General features: G+C 45.7%; 2 protein-coding genes and 1 pseudogene across 3 annotated transcripts; 1 reads left to right on the top strand and 2 right to left on the bottom strand.

Moving 5' to 3' along the window:
* Positions 1-434: 434 nt before the first annotated feature.
* LOC109753274 (kinesin-like protein KIN-7F) lies at positions 435-6,345 on the bottom strand. 2 transcript variants are annotated; one of them, XM_020312186.4, is made up of 14 exons: positions 6,056-6,345; positions 5,142-5,430; positions 4,484-4,573; positions 4,294-4,394; positions 4,095-4,208; positions 3,930-4,011; positions 3,780-3,847; positions 3,617-3,682; positions 3,404-3,528; positions 2,959-3,286; positions 2,498-2,605; positions 1,555-2,406; positions 1,126-1,442; positions 435-1,051 (listed from the first exon to the last, which is right to left on the bottom strand). In XM_020312186.4, exons 2-14 carry the CDS (start codon positions 5,377-5,379, stop codon positions 727-729), a joined length of 2,814 nt encoding a protein of 937 aa, XP_020167775.1. In that variant the 5' UTR covers positions 5,380-5,430; positions 6,056-6,345; the 3' UTR covers positions 435-726. The 2 variants fall into 2 exon arrangements, with proteins under 2 accessions (XP_020167775.1, XP_020167774.1); XM_020312185.4 differs by lacking the exon at positions 6,056-6,345 and adding an exon at positions 5,549-5,833.
* A 1,072-nt stretch (positions 6,346-7,417) lies between these two features.
* Positions 7,418-12,732, bottom strand: LOC109753273 (BRCT domain-containing protein At4g02110-like; annotated as a pseudogene).
* Positions 12,733-13,625: 893 nt separating this feature from the next.
* On the top strand, positions 13,626-14,204 carry LOC120974130 (uncharacterized). The gene has a single exon (XM_040400515.1). The coding sequence runs from the start codon at positions 13,626-13,628 to the stop codon at positions 14,202-14,204; it is 579 nt and encodes a 192-aa protein (XP_040256449.1).
* The last annotated feature ends 12,074 nt before the right edge of the window (positions 14,205-26,278 follow it).

Consider the following 26,278-nt stretch of genomic DNA (forward strand, 5'->3'; position numbering starts at 1 on the left):
GCCGCCCGGGTACAGCCACCACGAGTTCGAGCTGCCGACATCGCACCTACGCAGCAAGCACTTCGCGTCGCTGATGGCCAAGGCCAAGAAGGAGGACGGCGTCGAGGGGAAGGTGGTCGCCATCCCGTGCGGGCTCGAGGACTTCCTCCTCGCCATGGTGAAGACGGCGACCCGAGCGCCGTTTGATTCCACGCCGAGATGTCCCATCCTCGGCTGGTTGTCAGCTCGGTCACGTTGATGCACCTCCAATTTAGGCAGTAGCCCTCGTTATCGTTTGCTCGACATCTTGTCGAGGGCTGTAGTTGATGGACTCTAGAGATGAGAAATTGGATCTTTTGCCTCACTTTTCTTCTAACTTTGATCCAACACCCCCTCTAGAGATGTATTGCTCAGAGAAAAGTGTAAGTATGTCTGCAACGAAGTGTAAAGATTGATAGCATCAATATATGTTTAATGTTTCTTTCAGAAATTGCACGTATGTAAACTTGTACTATCTCTTTGGAAACAGACGAACACACCTCGTACTATCAAACTTACAGAATCTTACATGTTTGATCACCCAGAGCAGTAGACAGAGCTTCTGAACGCATTACAGTATCATACACACATCAAAGGGCCTACAGGCTATAACTAACAATGCTCCTATAATTCTATACCCACCAAGGCGAGGTGAGGTGGGGGTGGGGGAGGACAAGGGAACCTCCTGTGTTCATTTGCATGTCGTAATCAGTCCAGAGAAGAACGGCCATATCTCCAGCTATTGTGGGATCGTCGGCTGAACTGCTGCGGCGCGAAGCTTAGCCCAAACATCTCCCTCAGCGCCTTTCCTGGCTCCAGGAGGCCGATCAATCGGGCGACAAGGGAAGCGCTCTCCCTGACATGCTCGAGGTTTTTGGTTTCGGTCCAAAGGCGACGTGCCACCTGAAGCCTTCTCCTCTTGGAGGACAGCGAAACTCCCCATTTGGTGTACATGCTCTCTCTTTCCTCGATCGAGAGCCGCTTCTGCATTTGCCTGCAGAGCATCTCCCTCTCACGTTGCAACTTCCTGGCACTACATATCGGAGTAGTTTCCGTCAGGAGGAATTCAGAGTGTTGTAATGCAGAGAAGTGAGAAATGTGGCTTACCTTGAAACCAGAGAAGTGTTCGGGCTACCAGCCACGACTTTGCTTTCCATGCCACCATTGCCATAGGTGTCTTTAAGGAAAGATAGCCTCCTTATCTCCACTTCCATGTAGATGGAGTCGGCTGGATCTCCTTTAAACAACAAGAAAAAGTAGGTTCTGTGAACCAATGAAGCATAGCATGCATGCCAAAGGTCAATGATCTCTTGCTGTTTCCTCTCAAATTCCAGTGGCCATCGCGAAGGTGATTGCAAGGCATCCATGATTGGATCTAGTCCAACGCTCCTGACAGTTCCTTCTGCTATTTCTCCGTTAACATACTGAAAAACATTTTTTTTAAATGGTATTCAAAATTTGCACATCATATTACCCCAATGTGCTGTGCTGATAGAATAATAATAACATTGCAAAGACAAGTAAATAGTTCCACACCTGACCCCCGAGTTGCTTCTGATACTGAGCCATTTCTTTCAGTTCAGCAACAAATTCACCTATGCCGGTAAATTCTGTGTCGCCTGCAATAGAACCGTTTGCCTTGGGTCCACCCCTCGTAGTAGTAATTTCAGAAAGCATTGACCCTGCCCGTGACAGAGTTTCACTCTCTGCATCAAAGTTCAGCGCAGAGCCCCTTCTTTGACCCCCTTCGGGTCTCCCAGGGAAGTCCATGAATCTTCGGCTCGGTGGTGTGCAATCATCCTTCTCCAGGTTTTCAAACAGAGTAGAGCCCATCAGAGACCTACAGCTCCTACTTCTCACAATTCCTCTAGATCTAGATGGGTTTCGTGTTGAAGACCCTAGATCTTCGACAAGATTGGCAAAAGGTTTTCTGACAGTCTCTAGATGTTGCTCCAGGGTAACAGTAGATACATCGCCGTGTCTAGAGTCATCATTTCCATGTGTGCTAGCACCCACATTAGAATCTTGCAAGATATTGCTCCCAATAGCTGACGAGTCCAGACCATTTTTTCCTTCTGTTTCATTGGTCTCTATGCACCGTACTTCTTTGCAAACATCGTCTGAATCCTCATTTGATATCTGATAAACGTCATCTCTGCTGGTGGTTGGGGGCATCCCACTGAATGGAGGACTGCTGACTGAATAACTCAATGGGGTAGCAAACTGCACATTATTTTCAGACTGTTGAGACCCAACTTCCCTTTGTGCTGCGCGGCGTCCTTGGAACCTGAAGTTTTGTACATTGTCAACTACTTCTGATGATTCGGTTGTTGATATCTGATCTTCACATGGCTGGGGCACATCAAAGGTGAAGTTCCTCCCAGAAGCCTACATGTACATAAGAGAGAAAGCAAAAACTTAAATGGTTATGACACAACCAGAAAGACTAGTTAACTAGGAACTAAGAAAGTGTGTATACCAGGGGACGCTTTGAAACATGGTTATCTCCAACAACCTGGAGCAAATCCTGTAGCCTAGATTGAGCCAGATCACGCTGTACCTTCAATTCCTTAATTTCTTTCTCCATCTGCAAGGAAGGGTCTATTGAACTTCTACACCATCACAAGAAGAGAAGGTGTATTTGGACACTTTAAGGTAACTGGCATGGTAAAAGATGCATGGAACATACATAGAAACAGTGGTTTACTAGGATATCTAATTCAAGGTTTTGTACCCAGGAGCACATGTTAAGTGAAGAAAAAAAACTAAAATGTCAAAATATTTTGAAAAACTTCAAATGTCCATGTTCATCTTTTCTATATGTGTTATAATTTTCATGGAAAAACAGTAAGCTCTGTGACTTGTGTTTAAAACTATGGATCTGTTTCCTATAATGTACAAAAAGAAGACACCCACATAAATGGCAGAAGTAGCATTTACCTTTCGGATGTGATTATCTTTTTCCTTAACCAATGCTTCAAGACTTGAATAGGTAGCTGGACATCGCAGTTCACTCTCTAACCTGGCAAGTTCTCTTTGTAAATGCTTAACTAGGGCTTTATCAGACATGACTACATTAACCTGCGCATTTGTAACTACTTCCTTTGCACAGCTTGCAAATAGCAGGGTATTTCTTGATTGCTCCATGTAGCTTCGGGCTGGGCTCATTGTGCAAATAATTGCAGTCCTTGCATTACCTCCCAGAGAAGGTTGTAATATGCGTGTGAGCTTTGAATCCCGATATGGTATGTGTCCATTTCTTACCTTGCTGCATAGGTGAAACCAAGTAAATAATATAAATGGAAGCTAGAACAAGACTTTTTAACCAAGAGAAATTTTCCATTGAAATTCAACACTGCAGAAAATATTGAATTAGGGATGTAACCTTAGCTTACGAATGACAGTTCCTAGGGTAAGTAAACTTCTATTAATATGACAACCTTCCTTCAGCCTAGCACCAGCTGACAGTGCCTGAGATGCACGTTCACTTCCTGCCAAATCAACAAAGTTCTGCACATGACAACAGAAGATGCTGTCACTTCTTCGTATGTAAAAAATAAATATTACCAAAAAGTAAATCTTTGTTCTTAGTTCTTACCACACTGGCCGCAAGTGTCGTTGACTTGTCCTTACCCAAGAATTCACGAGCAGAACTTTCGATAGTCTGAAACAATCGATAAACAAATCAGGAATAGTGATCTTATGTAACACAAAATATACTGAAGCCTTCCTTTTTACATGCAACAAAGTAGTGGACAAACCAATTTAAGGATTTGATGCGATCTGGAGCTGTTTTCGTTTAAGTATGTCTCTCCAGTTCTCCTTTGAGCTGGTACAAGAACACATCAAACAAATAAGATGAGGATAATCACCACATATATATTGGTAAACTAATACAAACAACATCCCACCTTCACACACAGAAATAAGTTCCTTGAGGTGGTTCCAGTCCCTCAGTATCACCTCTTTAAGGTTCTCTACATAAGTCCCCTTCTGTAGAATATACAGTACCAGGCCATTAGTAATTCAGGGGAACAAGAGGATTTAGAGAAAAAAACAAGTAGGAGTGTTCTGACCTCTGCGTCATCCCAAAGTCTAAGAGAAGTGCTTTCTGAACTAAGAAGATCCCTTACAACTTCGTTATATATTTCTATTGCAGAGAATTTCAACACAAATGCTCTCTCCTCGTGCTGCAAAAGATGTCAGCATATTTCAGACCAGTGGTTACAGATTCGGACCAAAGCTGTGACCAGATGAAAGAAGGTGTTTAATTACCCGGCCAATGTAAGCATAAATATCTGATACTGTACATTCCGTTATTCCAGTCATGGTGTATGTCTTCCCACTACTTGTTTGACCATATGCAAAGATACTGGCTGTTGCAGACAAAAGAAAATTATTCAGTGAGCCGGCCGCTTTGATTTAAGCAGATAGGAGAAAAATAGGCAGAATGTCTGCACTTAACAGTTGATGCCACTAACTACAGAGAGGGCAACCTCCTTGGCCCCTTGCTCGTACACTTCTTTGGTATCGCAGTCAGAACGGAATACCCTGTCTGTAATTGGATAGAGTTTTGTCAAAGTCTCAAAGCAGATACACATAATATCACAACTGAAAGTGAGTCAACTTTGTGCAGAGCCTTATTGTGGAAGAAACGAGCTAAAGTCCCAGTGATTATATGATGAAACTCATCACAAACTAAAATTAATAGGTTTGATTTGTACAAAATCTGAACATTTCAGTTCCATGTGAGTTTTCATAAATGATAAGTAGCTCTCTTTAACCTAAAGAATCATTCTCCAAGATGTTCCTGTCAGAACATGAGCAGTAATCAGCTTGATCGAGGTGTTTTGGTTGCCAGTAACAAAAATATATCCCATCTACAGTGAAAATTTACCCATGATCTGTAATTGGTACTCCAGACATGTAGTATTTGACATCCTAATCAGTTTAAACCAATACACAAATACACAGTCTCTAAAACGCTAGTGAGATACAGTATAGTAATAATTATGGGGCCTATGATAACAGAAACAGCAGAAGTAATGAACTAAAGACAAAGAAAAACATGCACAGCACAGCTTTGATGTCAGCAAAAAAGATGAGGGGCACGATGCACCAACCAAAGGAGTAGGCAGTCGGAGCCGTTGGCCGGTCCGGGAAGGCGCTCCGGGCGATGACGGTGGTGTCGCTGATGCACTCCCACTCGGACGGATCCCCGCGCGCAACCTCCTTGTCGCTCAGCGGCCTGAGCCTCACCGAAACCAGTATCTTCTCCAGCTTCCCGGCGGTGCCATTGACCACCTCGCCTCCGTCCACATTATCCCACTGCGCCATCTCGTCGCCCCCAATCGCCCCCATCTCACCACTCACTCTCTGTCCCTGCTCCCCCTCTCCCCTGCCCTACACCATCTGCAACCATAAGTCCATAACACCATTAATTATCACGCTGGCCAAGAGAAAACAAATGAGCCGGAGCACATGAATGCGGAATAATTGGAAGCAGCAGAGGGGGAACCCATCAAGGAACCTGTCCTGCTCCTGCGAATTGTGGCGGGGAGCAGCCGGGCAGGAGCATTGAGTGGTTGGCCCAGTAGGTGGAGGAGAATGCAAGCATTCCTCCCCGGCCGCGGGTCCCCGGCGGGCGTCGTCGCGGGTGATTCGGACGGGTGGATGGTGGTTAGGGCGTCGCCTAGCACAGTGAAACCGCACTAATAGTCAGGCCAAATCTAGCACCGACTGGCAGCGCAGCTACTCGCGCCGATGTTGACCGCCCTGCTAGCTGCTTCCCTAGGACGCTCCTGCAGACATATTCTATCGCCCCACCGACGGAGATACCCACGCCGCGCCGGGATCACATGGCGATTTGGCTCAACTACCCGGGGCCTAGTTAAGCGAGAATGCGAGATCGCGCCGCTGACGGAAGGAAATAACTAGCGGCGACCTGCCGGCCTATACGCGTCTGTACGTGAATATGTAATGCTCAGGCGACAGGGACAGGGACAGGGAAGGAAGTAAATAATGGCGGGGGATTTACCAGGACTACAGGCAGGCGCTCGCCGCCGAAGGGCCTGCGGCGTCCGCCGGCACGGAGCAGGGTCCGGCCTCCGCCTCGGCGGCCCCCATGGGCTGGCGTGGTGGCAGTGGCTGCGCTGGGGAGTTCGCCTGTGTTGCGAGGCAGAATCGGAGGCCACGAGAGGAGCGAGGTGGTTTCGCGACTCGCGAGAGCAGCGGCAGCGAACTGGACTGGCGGCCACCGCGGAGCGGAACGGAACGGCAGCACGGCACCACCTCCACTCCACCTTCACCACGATCTGGACTGGCTGGCCGTTTTGGGGGGTTATCGTAGACGACGGTTGCTTTCCTTTTTGCCTCCCTTTTTTTTATTCTTTTTTTTACACACGGGAATCGACTCGACCCGCCAGGGGGAGGCCGCCGATTCCTTCCTTTGTCCCCACCCCCTTTTGGCTGCCTTTTTCTTTTTATTTAATTTTACTTTACTTTTTTACTTTCTCTGTGCCTCCATTTTTGCGCGAAGGCCCTCCTCCTCTTTGGCTCTTTGCGCAGCCTTACAGCCTTGAAAAGCACTGCTACCGGATTAGATTAGGTAACTTAATAACCTTTTTTATAATAATGGCATAGGATGCACGACTGTTACTAGACTCTGGAGAAAAGGGTGAAGATTCATCTTGATGCGACGGGGCAGGGAGCTACTACAATGCCTTGGTGCCAAAGCAAGCAGACGTCGATCCTATTGATTGTCGGGGCTTTTCCCAAAGCTTACTTAACTTCTACTCGATCGATCGGTCGATAGGGGAGTGAGTGAGTGTCACTTGTTTAGCCATGCAATGCAATCACTTGTGTCTGCTTCACTCATTCAGATGACCTCTTGTCTTGCCGGCCTAGCCTTTTGCACTCACAGTAATGCAGCTCCGGTGAACCACGGTATCAAATCCACTGCTGTGAATCATTTTGCCCCTGGTTGTTTCAGAGGATATTTCCGTGTGTCTGTTTCCTTGGGGTAGCAAAATGAGTGATACGTTGAGTGGTTGCGTCCACCTTCTGGCGTGTCAGTCACTGCGCCGTATAAAGTTGCACTCACCGCTGGCCAAATCCCTTTTCCGATGAGGTCCTGTCCCTAGAGGCCGAGACCCGGTCGTCGTGCTGTACTAGTAGCGCTAGGTAACAGTTGGCACCACTGACATTCTGACAACTTTTAGTTTCTGAAGAAGAAAAACTGATAATGCCATTCTCTAACTAGTGTACTACGTATCTGCTCCGCGTACAGAAAACTGCTTCCTTAGGCTTAGGCGGCCTGTGTGACAGTGAGACCACTGAGTAGCAATGCTGCGTGACATTAAATATAAATTCCAAAACATTCCTAACACGAAACGGTCAATGACTCTCACAAAACCTCCTCCCCATTCGGCTTCACTCTGACAGCACCCGAGGTGTCTACCATTTGACGCTACATCAGTCGCATAATTATCCCGTCAAAATAAAAATCATCAGTCGCATAATTATGCACCCCCAAGTACCGTGAGCAGTCAGGAGGTCGAGGCGATCTCCGCTGCATCTCCGACCACGTACGAAATCGGGCCTTCTGACTCGTGCACCACCACCATCGCGCCGGAACCGCAGCTCAGCTCGGTGTCGCCTCCCTCCTGCTCCTGGGCCGACGACAGCAGCTTCCGCAGGGACTCGTCGGCCAGGTCCTCCATGCCGAAGAGGACGTGCTTGTGCTGCTCCAGGTGGCCCGGCTTGCACACGTAGTCCACCAGATAGCTCGGGCTCACGCACGGGATGCCGTGGCTCTTGAACTCCTGCACCCACGCGTTGTTGCTCGGCGTGCCCGCGGCCACGACCGCGAAGCTGATCGCGCCCAGCTTCAGGAACCGTGTGTAGGGCGGGGCGGTGGCCAGGACCGTGCCGTCGCCCGCTCGCACCGCGCGCCTCAGGGTGTCCTGTATGTTGGTTAAGACAAGGGGAGCGCACGGCTTACAGTTACAGACAGTGTTGCACAAATACGTGGAGAAAATATTATCATATGGTCTTGTTGTTTACCCGTGATGGAGAAATGCAGTCTCCATATATGATGATCCGCATCCCGTGGAAGGCGCCATGGCCGGTGCGCTGTTTCAGGTGCCGCCATTTCCTCGGAGCGTCCAGGCTTATTGTCTGGTTGTCGTTAAGGCCATCACCGTGCCACTCAAATGATTCTGCGTCCACTAGCTTGTCAGCCTCATCGCAAGCAAACAAGTACTCAGGCTTCAGTATCCACCTGTTTTTCATTTTCCGAAAACCAACAAACATTCATTCAGGTTCGTTCCATGTGTAGAAACAACAATGCTAACTAATTCCGGATGGTAAATATTACTACTAGTCTACTACTGGAGTGCATGAAAGATTTACCTCCCCGCTGCAGCAGCTGCAAAGAATTTTTCAGTTCTGCGGAGCTCAGGGGTGATAAAATGTGTCGCTTGGAAAAACCAATGGTGTGAATGACTGCAAACTCTTCCCTTCAGGCGCAGAAGTATCGACCTGCACTGCTTCCTCAATAGGCGATGCCCACTTAAAATGAACCATGTAGGTTCAGGTTCCCACACGGCCGAGAATCCATCATGATTTCCCCCTGTCATACTGCGATCATCGATCACATATTCGTTGTTCTCTACTGCTATTTTGACACATTCAGAACTCACACGCTTTTTTCCACGTTTTGATTTAGGAGCAAGACGAGTATTGGCTGGTATGTTTTCCTTGTTATGGTCAGTTTTCTGTCTCTTTCTGCTCCTAGGTTTAGAGCTTTGCAAATCTTCTGGTCTATCTTCCCAGGCTTCATCAGCATTATGGAGACCCTTGTACACTGTCACCATGCCAGCATTTGTGGAACTCTCTGCAGGCAACTTTGATGCTTTAGATAAGACACTAACTGTTCTGCAAGCCTCACTGCCAGATCTCCCTTTCTGGAAAGAAGATGCTCCCCTCCTCTTGGCAACTACCTTGCGCCGGGGCTTCAGGACACTAAGAGGAATGGGGCTACATGTTTCAGGGTTGCCTGCACTTGCACTGCTTGAAACCTTTGAAGTGGAACTTTCTGTGTTCACCGCCTCACGAAAACTCAAGTCGAAAGATACTCTTTTGGTTTTACCAGCAGTTGGGCATGCGCCGGTTGTAGGGTTTTCCTCCATATTCATATTAGCAGGCTTCGTCTTGCAAACTACTATCGCATCATTCATCTCACTGTTGGAACTGAGTGGGCTCTTAGCAACTGCGTTCCTTGCTCTGCTCAAGATTTCTTCAGGCACGAATGTTGTGCTTTCAGCAGCACTCAGGCTACAGGTCTTTTCAAGATCTGCTTCGACACTGCCATTGGAAAGAACTTTACCATGCCTGGACTTGGAAGCAGCAAAGTCACAGCTACTATGTACAGATACAGCAGCCGTTTCATCCTCAGGACTCCGTGACCTCTTGGCAGCAGGATTTCTCACACTAGAAGTTGATACTTTCTGGGGAAATACTCCATATTCACCAGGGACTGCAGTAATTGGGATCTCCTTAGGGCCTGCTTGGAAGGTTGCACGAGAAACCAATTTGTGATGTTCTGAGTCTGCAGCTACAACTTCGACTCTATCAGCTTGTGATGCATGTGCATGGGCATCAGGATCAGCAGAAATTGTCACAACATTTGTGTTTGGAGTGCTTAGTCTGTCAGCTCTGGCATCAAGTGGCCTTTTACTTACATCTTCGACTTCCCTAATCTGCTGTGAAGTCTCCAAGCGTCGTCCTGTAGGAACCACTGCATCTGCATTGCCAGTGAAGACAGTAGGACTGTGGATGGGTGCATGGGCATCAGGATCAGCAGAAATTGTCACAGAATTTGTGTTAGGAGTGCTCAGTATGTCAGCCATGACGTCAAGTGACCTTTCACTTGCATCTTCCACTTCCTTAATCTGTTGCGAAGTTGATACGTCCTGGGGAAATACTCCAAATTCACCAGGGACTGCAGTACTTGGGATCTCCTTAGGGCCTGCTTCAAAGGTTTTATGAGAAACCAACTTGTCATGTTCTGATTCTGCAGCTACAACTTTAACTTTATCAACTTGTGGTGCATGGGCATGGGCATCAGAATCAGCAGAAATTGTCACAGCATTTGTGTTTGGAGTGCTCAGTGTGTCAGCCATCACATCAACTGACCATTCACTTGCATCTTTCACTTCCCTAATCTGTTGCGAAGCACCCACGTGTGTTCCTGCAGGAACCTCTGCATTGCCAGAGAAGACAGAAGGACCATGAATGGGCGTTGCAATCTCCGTAGCAAGGATGCTTCTGGCAATGCCTCTGCTATCGGACGAGCCTCTATCAGCACTTTGTGATTCGTCTTCGGAATCTTTAGCTTCTGCCTCCATTATCTCCAATTCCCAACCACTGAATGTATGAATACACAAAATCAGATTTGATGCATTACATATCACATATTTACATAAACTGTAATGAGCAATCAACCAACCAGATTATTATGTATTTACATAAACTGTAATGAACAATCAACCAGGCATCGTGAACATGATACTGGGGTTGACTCACTCGAGAAAAGGGTAGTGAGGTTGAGCGATTAGAACTATACATCCAAAAGCTAAAAGGTAATATCAAATGCAAGTGGTAGATAATTGTACCTTCTGCAGTATAATTATCAACAGGAAGAATGTCCCATGCCTTTAAGCTGTAGCAAAAACATATGCAACATTTCGGCAAATACAATAATGAGAAGATGCAATAGCCTTTTAGGTACAAATGTACAATGATTAAATACATACCAATCTTCCAACCACTGGTGATTAATAATATTAATCTTCACCATTTTAGCAAGCTCGTACTTCTCACCTGGCACAGTTTGGAAAAAGTAGCGAATGACATTGAAGGTATGAAAGAGTAGTGGAACAAACTGAATGCACGAGCAGAAAAAAAAAACAGGATCCTAATTTTCAAGAGACTGGTCAGAGGCATGATATGATATGATATGCATTATTGAACTCATATCTGAGACAGGCACAAGACTAACCCAAACTAAAGACAAAGGGAAATCAAAATCCTGAACTGTGTGCATTTAACTATCAATATCTCAGAAAAATCACTATGTTGACCCCTCTATACAGAAATGGAGATAGCTGCTAATATTCCAACTTATACAGCAATTCAAATTTCTGTAACAGAAACAAAAAGATCAAGTAAAAAAGTTATCAAAATGGAATGCATGCTAATGCAACGTTAACAAAAAGATGAACACTAACAATACCACAAGTTCAGTCAGTGCAATGTAAACTATTAAGTACTTGTATGCAACACTGTTAAGGAAAGAACATGCCTTCGAATTGGTAGCAGATGAGATGGGTGACCCTTTTTGCTGTCAAAGGCTTGAGAACCGCGCTCCCATCATATTAACCATTTTCTACATTTGACAGTGAAATGAGCAGTGAAGAGATTTGTGATGAGAAGTTGAGGACAAAATAAAATGAAGTCTTCAGATTGATTATGAGATGAAGATGAACTATCTTTGTACAGCAAAGGATTCAAAATGTATTAAACAACTGCTGCATGTGGATCAACTTGCATATCTTACTGACTGAGTCTATGCCACCAGCAGAAACATTAACTTGGAAATGCTTTGTGTTAATATGATTTAGCAGTACAACTAATCACACAGCGAAAGAAGTGGACAAGTGATGAAATCATAGCTACAAGCTCTCCAAACAAGGGGAAAGAACTTCAGCACACCTAAAAAGTAATACCGTTCCACTGTCAACCAAAAACAGTCACAGCAAATGACCCAATCATAGCAAGCCTTGTTCATATTCACTGTTTAGTGCATCATATGGCAGCATCTAGCAACAGTCAGTCTTGGACCTCTACACTAGGAAGCCTGATAACTGAACTGATAGTGAGTATTACCACTATGGCTTCACGCCCGTTCTGTCTTTGGTAGCCCGTCAAGCAAATGCAGAGCGATTCAGCACCCGGTATGCCTTCCAGATCTCTCACTGGCCTGTACAGTACCTGTAGATCGAAAAACTCGCCAAGCTAATCAGTACAGGAGTCCCTGTACAGAGTGGGAAAAGCATGACTCGCTAAGCTTGCTGAAAATAGGACAGAAACTGGTAAACGAGAACCGACATGTTCGGCATCAGCCATGGCTCCGAGATCCAAGCAGTCGTCCACCCACAGCCCAGTCACGACCTTCGTCCCGTGCTCCCGCGCCGCCACGCACACCGGGTCATCCTGCATTTAGGATCGGGCTTGGTTTAAACACGAAACAGTGAAGCACGGAGGAAGGGATTCGAATTCCAAGTCCAGCACAACTCACGTAGACGAGTCCGCTGACGACCAGGTGGGTGCATCCCTCCTGCGCGGCCCCCGCGTCGGCGCCGCCGTGCCGTACCATCTCCGACCGGTACTGCCGAGCCAGCATCCAAGCGCGCGTGACGAGAAGGAGACGGGGCCAAGCCAAATCGATCGAACCGAGACGGAATCGAAACGAATCGGGGAGGGAGGTGGCGGAACCTGCGCGTCGGAGACGGGATCGAACCCGAGGAGGGCGAAGCGGACGCCGGCGAAGAGGCGCATGGCGGCGAGGGGGTTGGTCGGACCGGAGGGAGAGGCTTCGGGGAGCGGTGATTGGGTTTTGGGGTAGGGGGAGGAGGAATGGGGGTAGTTCGACTCCACCGCTAAAATTGCTTGCCTTTGCACTTGTGGAGTGCCCCACTTGGCACTGACGAACGACATTTGAAATTTGAAATTTAAAAACATACGGTGCCCTCGAGAATCGGGATCACAGGCTCAAGGCATTTTTATCTTTATTTTTAAAAAAATAGGTTGAAAGTGTAGTGTTTTTTCTTCCTTTCTTTCTTTTTTTAAATGGAAGGGGTTTTCCCCTACCCCAACTTTTATTAAAACCAAGGCGACGCATCCATAAAATTTAGAAGTTCTCGGTGCAAGCCAAAAGCAGCTGAACAAGAGCATCTCCAATAGATGATCCAAATGTAAAAATAACTAACTTTTGGACCGTTTGAGGCAAAAACGCAGCTTGAACAGACGGTCCATATGTAAAAAAAAGTTTGGACCGTGGCCTTCTCGTGATGTAAAATACAACACCTCGCGGTGCAAATTTACATCACGAGGTGCATCTGGTCCAAAACCAGCCGCCGCTTGCAAACGCCCAACCGCCAGTTCCTTTCCTTTCCCGCCCGCGACCTCCCACCCGTCTGCCGCCGCACGCCGCCGGCATCAGATCCGGCCCCGCCCCGCCCCCGCCGTTGTTTCCACGCCGCCCCGCCGCCCGCCCGCCGCGGATCCGGCCGCGGCTCAGCGCACGCCGCCGACCCGTGTGCCGCCGCCCCGTCCGCCCCGCCCCGTCCGCCGCAGCTCCGCCCGGCCCCGGCTCCGACCCGCACCGGCTCCGTCCGCCGCCGCCCCGCACGCCGCCGCCACCCCGCAGCTCCGCCCCGCCCGGCTCCGTCCGCCACCGCCCCTCAGCTCCGCCCCCGCCCGGCTCCGTCCGCCACCGCCCCGGCCGCACGCCGCCGCCACTCAATAGCTCTCACCGCTCTCCGATGGCGCCGAAGAAGACGCCGAAGGGTAAGTCAGGCTTCTTCGGCGTGAGGCAGAAGCCCTTCGGTAACTTCGGAGTGGAGTTCCCCGACGCCGGGAGGCGTTGGTGGATCGGCACGTACCCCTCCGCCCACGAGGCCGCGTGTGCCTATGACATGGCGGTGTGGCGTGCCGAGAGGCCTCGGGAGCACCTCGACTTCCCAGAGATCGAGAGTCGGGCGAAAGCGGAGATGCTTGTGCCGCAGGGCATCAAGATGAAGGAGATCCCGACGAAGAAGAAGACAACGAAGAAGCCGTCGGTTGTCGTCACTGCCGGCAAGACCGACGAGGAGGCGATGGCGAGGTTTGCTCGGGAGCATCCGGAGTACGTCCAGGCCGAGCTGGAGTACTACTGGAAGCGTGAGGTGGAGCAGAATAAGAAGGGGGCGAAGAAGGAGGACGAGGCCGGTCCCTCGACGGTGATCCCCATCGAGTCCTCTTCCGAGGAGGACTGGGCAGACTTCTCGGAGGAGGAGGGGTGCGACGAACCGGAGAAGGAGGAGTTCTGGGCGCAGTTCCGCAGCTCCGACGATGAGAAGTAGTTTATCTAGTAGTTTGAATAAGTAGTAGTTGAAGTTCATGTATGAAACTATGTTGAATTTGATGTTTGAACTATGTTGAATGGACTAGTAGTTTGTCGTTTTAAGAAATTTACATCTTCATTTTGGACCATCTATTGGAGTTGCTCTTTTGGACCATCAATTTGGACCATCTGTTGGAGTTGAGCTTTTTTCGGAGCTCCAAAACGCACTTTTTGACGGTCCAAATTTTACATCTCCAGTTTTGGACCGCCAAATTTTGGACCATCTATTGGAGATGCTCTAACAGGCTTACAAGTTTCATCTACAGGATACATGCACATAGGGATACACTTGATAAGATGATCACAGATAGAACACAAAATAAGCAGACAAAGGCCCCGTGTACTTTGGACCATCTAGACCTAAATGATTCTAAGCAACTTCCCTCGCCGATGATCGAGTGGCCTTAAGCACCGAAGAAGCAGAGCACCCTGCACGCCCGAACAGAGAATTTTCCATTGCCTTATTAGCGAGCCCACCAAGTCCAGGATACAACACATACTTCGCCGTTTTCGCCCCTGGAAAACAAAGTCGTTTCGCATCAACCATAAGCCCCACAAGGTGGCTAAAATAACCAAGTTAACAGCTTCATTTTCTTTTTTATGATTCCACAAAGGTTTTGTAGTTCCAAGCCCACCAAGGAACTGGAATGCAAAAGCAGTCAGCAACAATAGACCAGATCTCTCTTGCCACAGTGCAATCAAAGAATAAATGTTGAGTAGTTTCAAGCTCAGTGCAGAACACACAAGAAGCATCATCTACATGCCTTCTTTTGGCCAAATTATCTCTAGTCAAACTTTTGTTATTAAAAATGAGCCAAAGGAATACATGTATATTCGGGGGAACTTTAATTTTCCAAATGGAATCCCTAATATCAGAAGGCACACCTCCAAAGTTAATCATTTTATAAAAAGGACTTAACAGTGAACTTGCCAGAAGGCTCCAACATCCAGACATGGTGATCACTACCAGCAGATGGAACAAACTTTTTAACAAAATCAATCAGGTGGAGCCACCTATTCATAGTTGATTCATTGACACACCTCCCAAACATGTGCAACTGTACGATCTTGTTGTTGGCAAATTTCAAACAGGTCCCAAAACAAGGTCGTAAGCGATCGATCCCCAATCCAAACATCATGCTAGAAAGCCACATTTTGTCCATTACCAGGTATCCACTTATAGAAATTCTTAGCAGCCGCAAAAAGCCCAAGAAATACTCTTCCAAAAAGGTGAGCCCATCCCAGGTTTAGCCCAAAGAATGTTAGGTTTATCAACAACATATTTAAAACAAAGCAATTTTTTCCAATCACTATTCCTATCATCATACAATCTTTTACTCTGTGAAGCAAGCAGAGCTACATTGAAATCCCTAAGGTTAGGGACCCCCATGCCCCCAACTCTTTCTTCCTAGAAATAAGCCCTCAGTTGGCCAGATGATATTTATGCTCATCACCTACATTGCCCAGAAGAAGTGTGACATTTGAGAGGTAATAGCCTCAATAGCCCATTTAGGGAGTTTCATAATGGACATAAGATAGGCAGGGATGCTGGCAATGCAACTAGTAAGCAAAATAAGCTTGCATCTATAAGAAAGACATCTCCCCAACCAACACTAGTAGAAAACAGGGCTTTGGTCACAGCTCAATATACACATTAATCCCGAGCGGCTAAAGGCATTAGTCCCGGTTCAAGTGAGGCCTTTGGTCCCGATTTGAGACACGAACCGGGACTAAAGTGCAATGCCCTTTAGTCCCGGTTCGTGTCTCAAACAGGGACTAAAGGGGTTCGTGTCTCAAACTCTACCCCCCTGTGTATCGCCATTTCAATTTAAAAAGAACAAAAGAAAATGATAAAAACTTCAAAAAATAAAATCCTTCAAGATGTAGTTATATTACTACATCTACTAGTTAGGAAAATTTAAAAACTTAAATTTGGACATGTTTTGCAAAAAAGTGTTATGAAAAAGTAAAACGGCTATAACTTTTGCATACGATGTCGGAAAAAAACGTATAATATATCAAAATGTTTAGCACCAAAATCCGCATCCGATTTTGACCGCCGTAGGCCTGCTTGCAATTTTTTAGAATCCTCAAATTCTAAAAGGAAAAAAAGTTATGCTCAAATTTCAGTTTTTTTGAATTTTGGTTAAATCTGGTCAAACTATGGTCAAACAGAAGGAAATATGCCCTAGCGGCAATAATAAAGTTATTATTTATTTCCTTATTTCATGATAGATGTTTATTATTCATGCTAGAATTGTATTAACTGGAAACATAATACATGTGTGAATACATAGACAAAAAGAGTGTCACTAGTATGCCTCTACTTGACTAGCTCGTTGATCAAAGATGGTTAAGTTTCCTAGCCATAGACATGAGTTGTCATTTGATAAACGGGATCACATCATTAGGAGAATAATGTGATTGACTTGACCCATTCCGTTAGCTTAGCACTTGATCGTTTTAGTATGTTGCTATTGCTTTCTTCATAACTTATACATGTTCCTATGACTATGAGATTATGCAACTCCCGAATACCGGAGGAAAACTTTGTGTGCTACCAAACGTCACAACATAACTGGGTGATTATAAAGGTGCTCTACAGGTGTCTCCGATGGTACTTGTTGAGTTGGCATAGATCGAGATTAGGATTTGTCACTCCGATTGTCGGAGAGGTATCTCTGGGCCCTCTCGGTAATGCACATTGATATGTCTCCAATGTATCTATAATTTTTGATTGTTCCATGCTATTATATATTCTGTTTTGGATGTTTATGGGCTTTATTGTACACTTTTATATTATTTTTGGGACTAACCTATTAACCCAGAGCCCAGTGCCAGTTTTTGTTTTTCCCTTGTTTCAGTGTTTCGCAGAAAAGGAATATCAAACGGAGTCCAAACGGAATGAAACCTTCGGGAGAGTTATTTTTGGAACGAAAGCAATCCAGAAGACTTGGGGTGTACGTAAGGGAAGCAACGAGGAAGGCACGAGGCAGGGGGGTGCGCCCACCCCCCCTGGGCGCGCCCTCCACCCTCGTGGGCCCCTCATGGCTCCCCTGACGTATTTCTTCCGCCTATATATGTCCATATACCCTAAAACATCGGGGAACAGAATAGATCGGGAGTTCCGCCGCCGCAAGCCTCTGTAGCCACCAAAAACCAATCGGGACCCTGTTCCGGCACCCTGCCGGAGGGGGGATCCCTCATCGGTGGCCATCTTCATCATCCCGGCGCTCTCCATGACGAGGAGGGAGTAGTTCACCCTCGGGGCTGAGGGTATGTACCAGTAGCTATGTGTTTGATCTCTCTCTCTCGTGTTCTTGATTTGGCACGATCTTGATGTACCGCGAGCTTTGCTATTATAGTTGGATCTTATGATGTTTCTCCCCCTCTACTCTCTTGTAATGGATTGAGTTTTCCCTCTGAAGTTATCTTATCGGATTGAGTCTTTAAGGATTTGAGAACACTTTATGTATGTCTTGCATGTGCATATCTGTGGTGACAATGGGATATCACGTGATCTACTTGATGTATGTTTTGGTGATCAACTTGTGGGTTCCGTTTGTGAACTTATGCATAGAGGTTGGCACACGTTTTCTTCTTGACTCTCCGGTAGAAACTTTGGGGCACTCTTTGAAGTTCTTTGTGTTGATTGAATAGATGAATCTGAGATTGTGTGATGCATATCGTATAATCATACCCACTGATACTTGAGGTGACATTGGAGTATCTAGGTGACATTAGGGTTTTGGTTGATTTGTGTCTTAAGGTGTTATTCTAGTATGAACTCTATGATAGATCGAACGGAAAGAATAACTTTGAGGTGGTTTCGTACCCTACCATAATCTCTTCGTTTGTTCTCCTCTATTAGTGACTTTGGAGTGACTCTTTGTTGCATGTTGAGGGATAGTTATATGATCCAATTATGTTATTATTGTTGAGAGAACTTTCACTAGTGAAAGTATGAACCCTAGGCCTTGTTTCACCGCATTGCAATACCGTTTGCGCTCACTTTTATCAGTAGTTACCTTGCTGTTTTTATATTTTTAGATTACAAAAACCTATATCTACCATCCATACTGCACTTGTATCACCATCTCTTCGCCGAACTAGTGCACCTATACAATTTACCATTGTATCGGGTGTGTTGGGGACACAAGAGACTCTTTGTTATTTGGTTGCAGGGTTGTTTGAGAGAGACCATCTTCAACCTGCGCCTCCCACGGATTCATAAACCTTAGGTCATCCACTTGAGGGAAATTTGCTACTGTCCTACAAACCTCTGCACTTGGAGGCCCAACAACGTCTACAAGAAGGTTGCGTAGTAGACATCACACATCACTATAAGCCTTGCAAGCAATGTGACTAATGAGTAAGTTGCGGGATGATGTATTACAGAACGAGTAAAGAGACTTGCCGGTAACGAGATTGAACTAGGTATGATGATACCGACGATCGAATCTCGATCAAGTAACATACCGATGACAAAGGGAACAACGTATGTTGTTATGCGGTTTGACCGATAAAGATCTTCGTAGAATATGTAGGAACCAATATGAGCATCCAGGTTCCACTATTGGTTATTAACCGGAAACGTGTCTCGGTCATGTCTACATAGTTCTCGAACCCATAGGGTCCGCACGCTTAAAGTTCTGTGACGATCGGTATTATGAGTTTTTGTGTTTTGATGTACCGAAGGTAGTTTGGAGTCCCGGATATGATCACGGACATGACGAGGAGTCTTGAAATGGTCGAGACGTAAAGATCGATATATTAGACGACTATGTTCGGACACCGGAAGTGTTTCGGGAGGTTTCGGACATATACCGGAGTACCGGGGGATTACCGGAACCCCCCGAGGAAGCTATTGGGCCTTATGGGCCTTAGTGGAGAAGAGAGAGGGCAGCCAGGAGGTGGCGCGCGGCCCCCCTTGCCCCAGTCCGAATTGGACAAGGGGAAGGGGCGGCGGCCCCCCTCTCCTTCCTTCTCTCCACCTCCTCCTTCCTCCTTCTCCTTCTTGGAATAGGAAAGGGGGGGCAAACGTACTTGGAGTAGGATTGCCCTACTTGGGCGCGCCTCTCCCTTGGCCGACCCTCTCCTCCTTCCCCTCCTTTATACACGGGGGCAGGGGGCACCCCAAAGACACAACAATTGATCTGTTGATCTCTTAGCCGTGTGCGGTGCCCCCCTCCACCATAATCCACCTCGGTCATATCGTAGCGGTGCTTAGGCGAAGCCCTGCGTCGGTAGCATCATCATCACCGTCACCATGCCGTCGAGCTGACGAAGCTCTTCCCGGAAGCTCTACTGGATCGTGAGTTCACGGGACGTCACCAGCTGAACGTGTGCTGAACGCGGAGGTGCCGTACGTTCGGTGCTGAGGATCGGTCGATCGTGAAGACGTACGACTACATCAACCGCGTTGTTATAACGCTTCCGCTTACGGTCTACGAGGGTACGTAGACAACACTCTCCCCTCTCGTTGCTATGCATCACCATGATCTTGCGTGTGCGTAGGATTTTTTTTTGAAATTACTGCGTTCCCTAACAGTGCATCCGAGCCAGGTTTATGCGTAGATGTTATATGCACGAGTAGAACACAAGTGAGTTGTGGGCGATACAAGTCATACTGCTTACCATCATGTCATACTTTGGTTCGGCGGTATTGTTGGATGAAGCGGCCCGGACCGACATTACGCGTACGCTTACGCGAGACTGGTTCTACCGACGTGCTTCGCACACAGGTGACTGGCGGGTGTCAGTTTCTCCAACTTTAGTTGAATCGAGTGTGGCTACGCCCGGTCCTTCTAAAAGTTAAAACATCACTAACTTGATGAAATATCGTTGTGGTTTTGATGCGTAGGTAAGAACGGTTCTTGCTCAGCCCGTAGCAGCCACGTAAAACTTGCAACAACAAAGTAGAGGACGTCTAACTTGTTTTTGCAGGGCATGTTGTGATGTGATATGGTCAAGGCATGATGCTATATTTATTGTATGAGATGATCATGTTTTGTAACGGAGTTATCGGCAACTGGCAGGAGCCATATGGTTGTCGCTTTATTGTATGAAATGCAATCGCCCTGTAATTGCTTTACTTTATCACTAAGCGGTAGCGATAGTCGTAGAAGCAATAGTTGGCGAGACGACAACGATGCTACGATGGAGATTAAGGTGTCGCGCCGGTGACGATGGTGATCATGACGGTGCTTTGAAGATGAAGATCAAAGGCACAAGATGATGATGGCCATATCATATCACTTATATTGATTGCATGTGATGTTTATCCTTTATGCATCTTATTCTGGTTTGTTTGACGGTAGCATTATAAGATGATCTCTCACTAAATTTCAAGGTAAAAGTGTTCTCCCTGAGTATGCACCGTTGCCAAAGTTCGTCGTGCCGAGAAACCACGTGATGATCGGGTGTGATAAGCTCAACGTTCATCTACAACGGGTGTAAGACAGTTTTACACACGCAGAATACTCGGGTTAAACTTGACGAGCCTAGCATATACAGATATGGTCTCGGAACACTGAGACCGAAAGGTCGAGCGTGAATCATATAGTAGATATGATCAACATAGTGATGTTCACCATTGAAAACTACTCCATCTCACGTGATGATCGGTTATGGTTTAGTTGATTTGGATCACGTGATCACTTAGATGATTAGAGGGATGTCTATCTAAGTGGGAGTTCTTAAGTAATATGATTAATTGAACTTTAATTTATCATGAACTTAGTCCTGATAGTATTAGCATATCTATGTTGTAGATCAATAGCTCGCGTTTAGCACCCCTGTTTTATTTTTGATATGTTCCTAGAGAAAAATTAAGTTGAAAGATGTTAGTAGCAATGATGCGGATTGGATCCGTGATCTGAGGATGATCCTCATTGCTGCACAGAAGTATTATGTCCTTGATGCACCGCTAGGTGACAAAACTATTGCAGGAGCAGATGCAGACGTTATGAGCGTTTGGCAAGCTCGGTATGATGTCTACTCGATATTTTAGTGCACCATGCTTTACGGCTTAGAACCGGGACTTCAAAAATGTTTTGAAACGCCACGGAGCATATAAGATGTTCCAAGAGTTGAAATTGGTATTTCATACTCATGCCCGTGTCAAGAGGTATGAGACCTCTGACAGTACTTTGCCTACAAGATGGAGGAGAATAGCTCAACCAGTGAGCATGTGCTCAGATTGTCTGGGTACTACAATCACTTGAATCAAGTGGGAGTTAATCTTCCAGATAAGATAGTGATTGACAGAATTCTCTAGTCACTATCACCAAGTTACTAGAACTTCGTGATGAACTATAATATGCAAGGGATGACGGAAACGATTCCCAAGCTCTTCGCGATGCTGAAATCAGCGAAGGTAGAAATCAAGAAAAGCATCAAGTGTTGATGGTTGACAAGACCACTAGTTTCAAGAAAAGGGCAAAGGGAAGAAGGGGAACTTCAAAAGAACGGCAAGCAAGTTGCTGCTCCCGTGAAGAAGCCCAAAGCTAGACCTAAGCCTGAGACTAAGTGCTTCTACTGCAAAGGGACTGGTCACTGGAAGCGGTACTGCCCCAAGTATTTGGCGGATAAGAAGGATGGCAAAGTGAACAAAGCTATATTTGATATACATGTTATTGATGTGTACTTTACTAGTGTTTATAGCAACCCCTCGGTATTTGATACTGGTTCAGTTACTAAGAGTAGTAACTCGAAACAGGAATTGCAGAATGAACAGAGACTAGTTAAGGGTGAAGTGATGATGTGAGTTGGAAGTGGTTCCAAGATTGATATGATCATCATCGCACACTCCCTATACTTTCGGGATTAGTGTTGAACCTAAATAAGTGTTATTTGGTGTTTGCGTTGAGCATGAATATGATTTGATCATGTTTATTGCAATACGGTTATTCATTTAAGTTAGAGAATAATTGTTGTTCTGTTTACATGAATAAAACCTTCTATGGTTATACACCCAATGAAAATGGTTCGTTGGATCTCGATCGTAGTGATACACATATTTATAATATTGAAGCCAAAAGATGCAAAGTTAATAATGATAGTGCAACTTATTTGTGGCATTGCCGTTTAGGTCATATTGGTGTAAAGTGCATGAAGAAACTCCATGCTGATGGGCTTTTGGAATCACTTGATTATGAATCACTTGATACTTGCGAACCATGCCTCTTGGGCAAGATGACTAAAATGCCGTTCTCCGGAACAATGGAGCGAGCAAGATATTTGTTGGAAATCATACATACTGATGTATGTGGTCTGATGAATATTGAGGCTCGCGGCGGGTATCGTTATTTTCTGACCTTCACAGATGATTTGAGCAGATATGGGTATATCTACTTGATGAAACATAAGTCTGAAATATGTGAAAGGTTCAAAGAATTTCAGAGTGGAGTGGAAAATCATCATAACAAGAAAATAAAGTTTCTACGATCTGATCGTGGAGGAGAATATTTGAGTTACGAGTTTGGTCTTCATTTGAAACAATGCGGAATAGTTTCGCAACTCACGCCACCTGGAACATCACAGCGTAATGGTGTGTCCGAACATCGTAACCGTACTTTATTAGATATGGTGCAATCTATGATGTCTCTTACCGATTTACCACTATCGTTTTGGGGTTATGCATTAGAGACAGCTGCATTCACGTAAAATAGGGCACCATCGAAATCTGTTGAGACGACGCCTTATGAACTGTGGTTTGGTAAGAAACCAAAGTTGTCGTTTCTTAAAGTTTGGGGCTGCGATGCTTATGTGAAAAAGCTTCAACCTGATAAGCTCGAACCCAAATCGGAGAAATGTGTATTCATAGGATACCCAAAGGAAACTGTAGGGTACATCTTCTATCACAGGTCCGAAGGCAAGACATTTGTTGCTAAAATGGATTCTTTCTAGAGAAGGAGTTTCTCTCGAAAGAAGTGAGTGGGAGGAAAGTAGAACTTGATGAGGTAACTGTACCTGCTCCCTTATTGGAAAGTAGTTCATCACAGAAACCGGTTCCTGTGACACCTACACCAATTAGTGAGGAAGCTAATGATGATGATCATGAAACTTCAGATCAAGTTACTACCGAACCTCGTAGGTCAACCAGAGTGAGATCCACACCAGAGTGATATGGTAATCCTGTTCTGGAGGTCATGTTACTAGACCATGACGAACCTACGAACTATGAGGAAGTGCGATGATGAGCCCAGATTCCACGAAATGGCTTGAGGCCATGAAATCTGAGATGGGATCCATGTATGAGAACAAAGTGTGGACTTTGATTGACTTGCCCGATGATCAGTGAGCCATTAAGAATAAATGGATCTTCAAGAGGAAGACAGACGCTAATGGTAGTGTTACTATCAACAAAGCTAGACTTGTCGAAAAAGGTTTTGACAAAGTTCAAGGTGTTGACTACGATGAGATTTTCTCACTCGTAGCGATGCTTAAGTCTGTCCGAATCATGTTAGCAAATTGCCACATTTTATGAAATCTGGCAAATGGATGTCAAAACTACATTCCTTAATGGATTTCTTAAAGAAGAGTTGTATATGATGCAACCAGAAGGTTTTGTCGATCCTAAAGGTGCTAACAAAATGTGCAAGCTCCAGCGATCCATCTATGGACTGGTGCAAACATCTCGGAGTTGGAATATACGCTTTGATGAGTTGATCAAAGCATATAGTTTTATACAGACTTACGGTGAAGCCTGTATTTACAAGAAAGTGAGTGGGAGCACTACAACATTTCTGATAAATATATGTGAATGACATATTGTTGATCGAAAATAATGTAGAATTTTCTGGAAAGCATAAAGGAGTATTTGAAAGGAGTTTTTCAAAGAAAGACCTCGGTGAAGCTGCTTACATATTGAGCATCAAGATCTATAGAGATAGATCAAGACGCTTGATAAGTTTTTTTTCTTTTCAATGAGTACATACCTTGACAAAGATTTTGAAGTAGTTCAAAATGGAATAGTCAAAGAAAGAGTTCTTGCCTGTACAAGGTGTGAAATTGAGTAAGACTCAAAGCCCGACCACGGCAGAAGATAGAAAGAGAATGAAAGTCATTCCCTATGCCTCAGCCATAGGTTCTATAAAGTATGCCATGCTATGTACCAGATCTATTGTATACCCTACATTGAGTTTGGCAAGGTAAGTACAATAGTGATCTAGGAGTAGATCACTGGACAGCGGTCAAAATTATCCTTAGTGGAGTAAGGATATGTTTCTCGATTATGGAGGTGACAAAAGGTTCGTCATAAAGGGCTACGTCAATGCAAGTTTTGACACTGATCCACATGACTCTAAGTCTCAATCTGGATACATATTGAAAGTGGGAGCAGTTAGCTAGAGTAGCTCCGTGCAGAGCATTGTACATACGGATCTGGATGTGGCAGACCCGTTGACTAAATTTCTCTCACAAGCAAAACATGATCACACCTTAGTACTCTTTGGGTGTTAATCACATAGTGATGTGAACTAGATTATTGACTCTGGTAAACACTTTGGGTGTTGGTCACATGACGATGTGAACTATGGGTGTTAATCACATGGTGATGTGAACTATTGATGTTAAATCACATGGCGATGTGATCTAGATTATTGAATCTAGTGTAAGTGGGAGACTGAAGGAAATATGCCCTAAAGGCAATAATAAAGTTATTATTTATTTCCTTATTTCATGATAGATGTTTATTATTCATGCTAGAATTGTATTAACTGGAAACATAATACATGTGTGAATACATAGACAAAAAGAGTGTCACTAGTATGCCTCTACTTGACTAGCTCGTTGATCAAAGATGGTTAAGTTTCCTAACCATAGACATGAGTTGTCATTTGATAAACGGATCACATCATTAGGAGAATAATGTGATTGACTTGACCCATTCCGTTAGCTTAGCACTTGATCGTTTTAGTATGTTGCTATTGCTTTCTTCATAACTTATACATGTTCCTATGACTATGAGATTATGCAACTCCCGAATACCGGAAGAACACTTTGTGTGCTACCAAACGTCACAACGTAACTGGGTGATTATAAAGGTGCTCTACATGTGTCTCCGATGGTACTTGTTGAGTTGGCATAGATCGAGATTAGGATTTGTCACTCCGATTGTCGGAGAGGTATCTCTGGGCCCTCTTGGTAATGCACATCACTATAAGCCTTGCAAGCAATGTGACTAATGAGTTAGTTGCGGGATGATGTATTGCAGAACGAGTAAAGAGACTTGCCGGTAACGAGATTGAACTAGGTATGATGATACCGACGATCGAATCTCGGGCAAGTAACATACCGATGACAAAGGGAACAACGTATGTTGTTATGCGGTTTGATCAATAAAGATCTTCGTAGAGTATGTAGGAACCAATATGAGCATCCAAGTTCCGCTATTGGTTATTGACCGGAAATGTGTCTCGGTCATGTCTACATAGTTCTCGAACCCGTAGGGTCCACACGCTTAAAGTTCTGTGACGATCGGTATTATGAGTTTTTGTGTTTTGATGTACTGAAGGTAGTTCGGAGTCCCGGATATAATCACGGACATGACGAGGAGTCTCGAAATGGTCGAGACGTAAAGATCGATATATTGGACGACCATGTTCGGACACCGAAGTGTTTCGGGAGGTTTCAGACATATACCGGAGTACCGGGGGATTACCGGAACCCCCCGAGGAAGCTACTGGGCCTTATGGGCATTAGTGGAGAAGAGAGAGGGCAGCCAGGAGGTGGCGCACGGCCCCCTTGCCCCAGTTCGAATTGGACAAGGGGAAGGGGCGGCGGGCCCCCTCTCCTTCCTTCTCTCCACCTCCTCCTTCCTCCTTCTCCTTCTTGGAATAGGAAAGGGGGGCCAAACGTACTTGGAGTAGGATTGCCCCCTTGGGCGCGCCTCTCCCTTGGCCGGCCCTCTCCTCCTTCCCCTCCTTTATATACGGGGGCAGGAGGGCACCCCAAAGACACAACAATTGATCTGTTGATCTCTTAGCCGTGTGCGGTGCCCCCCTCCACCATAATCCACCTCAGTCATAT

This window comes from Aegilops tauschii, chromosome 2 (assembly GCF_002575655.3).
Source record: "Aegilops tauschii subsp. strangulata cultivar AL8/78 chromosome 2, Aet v6.0, whole genome shotgun sequence".
NCBI lineage: Eukaryota > Viridiplantae > Streptophyta > Magnoliopsida > Poales > Poaceae > Aegilops > Aegilops tauschii.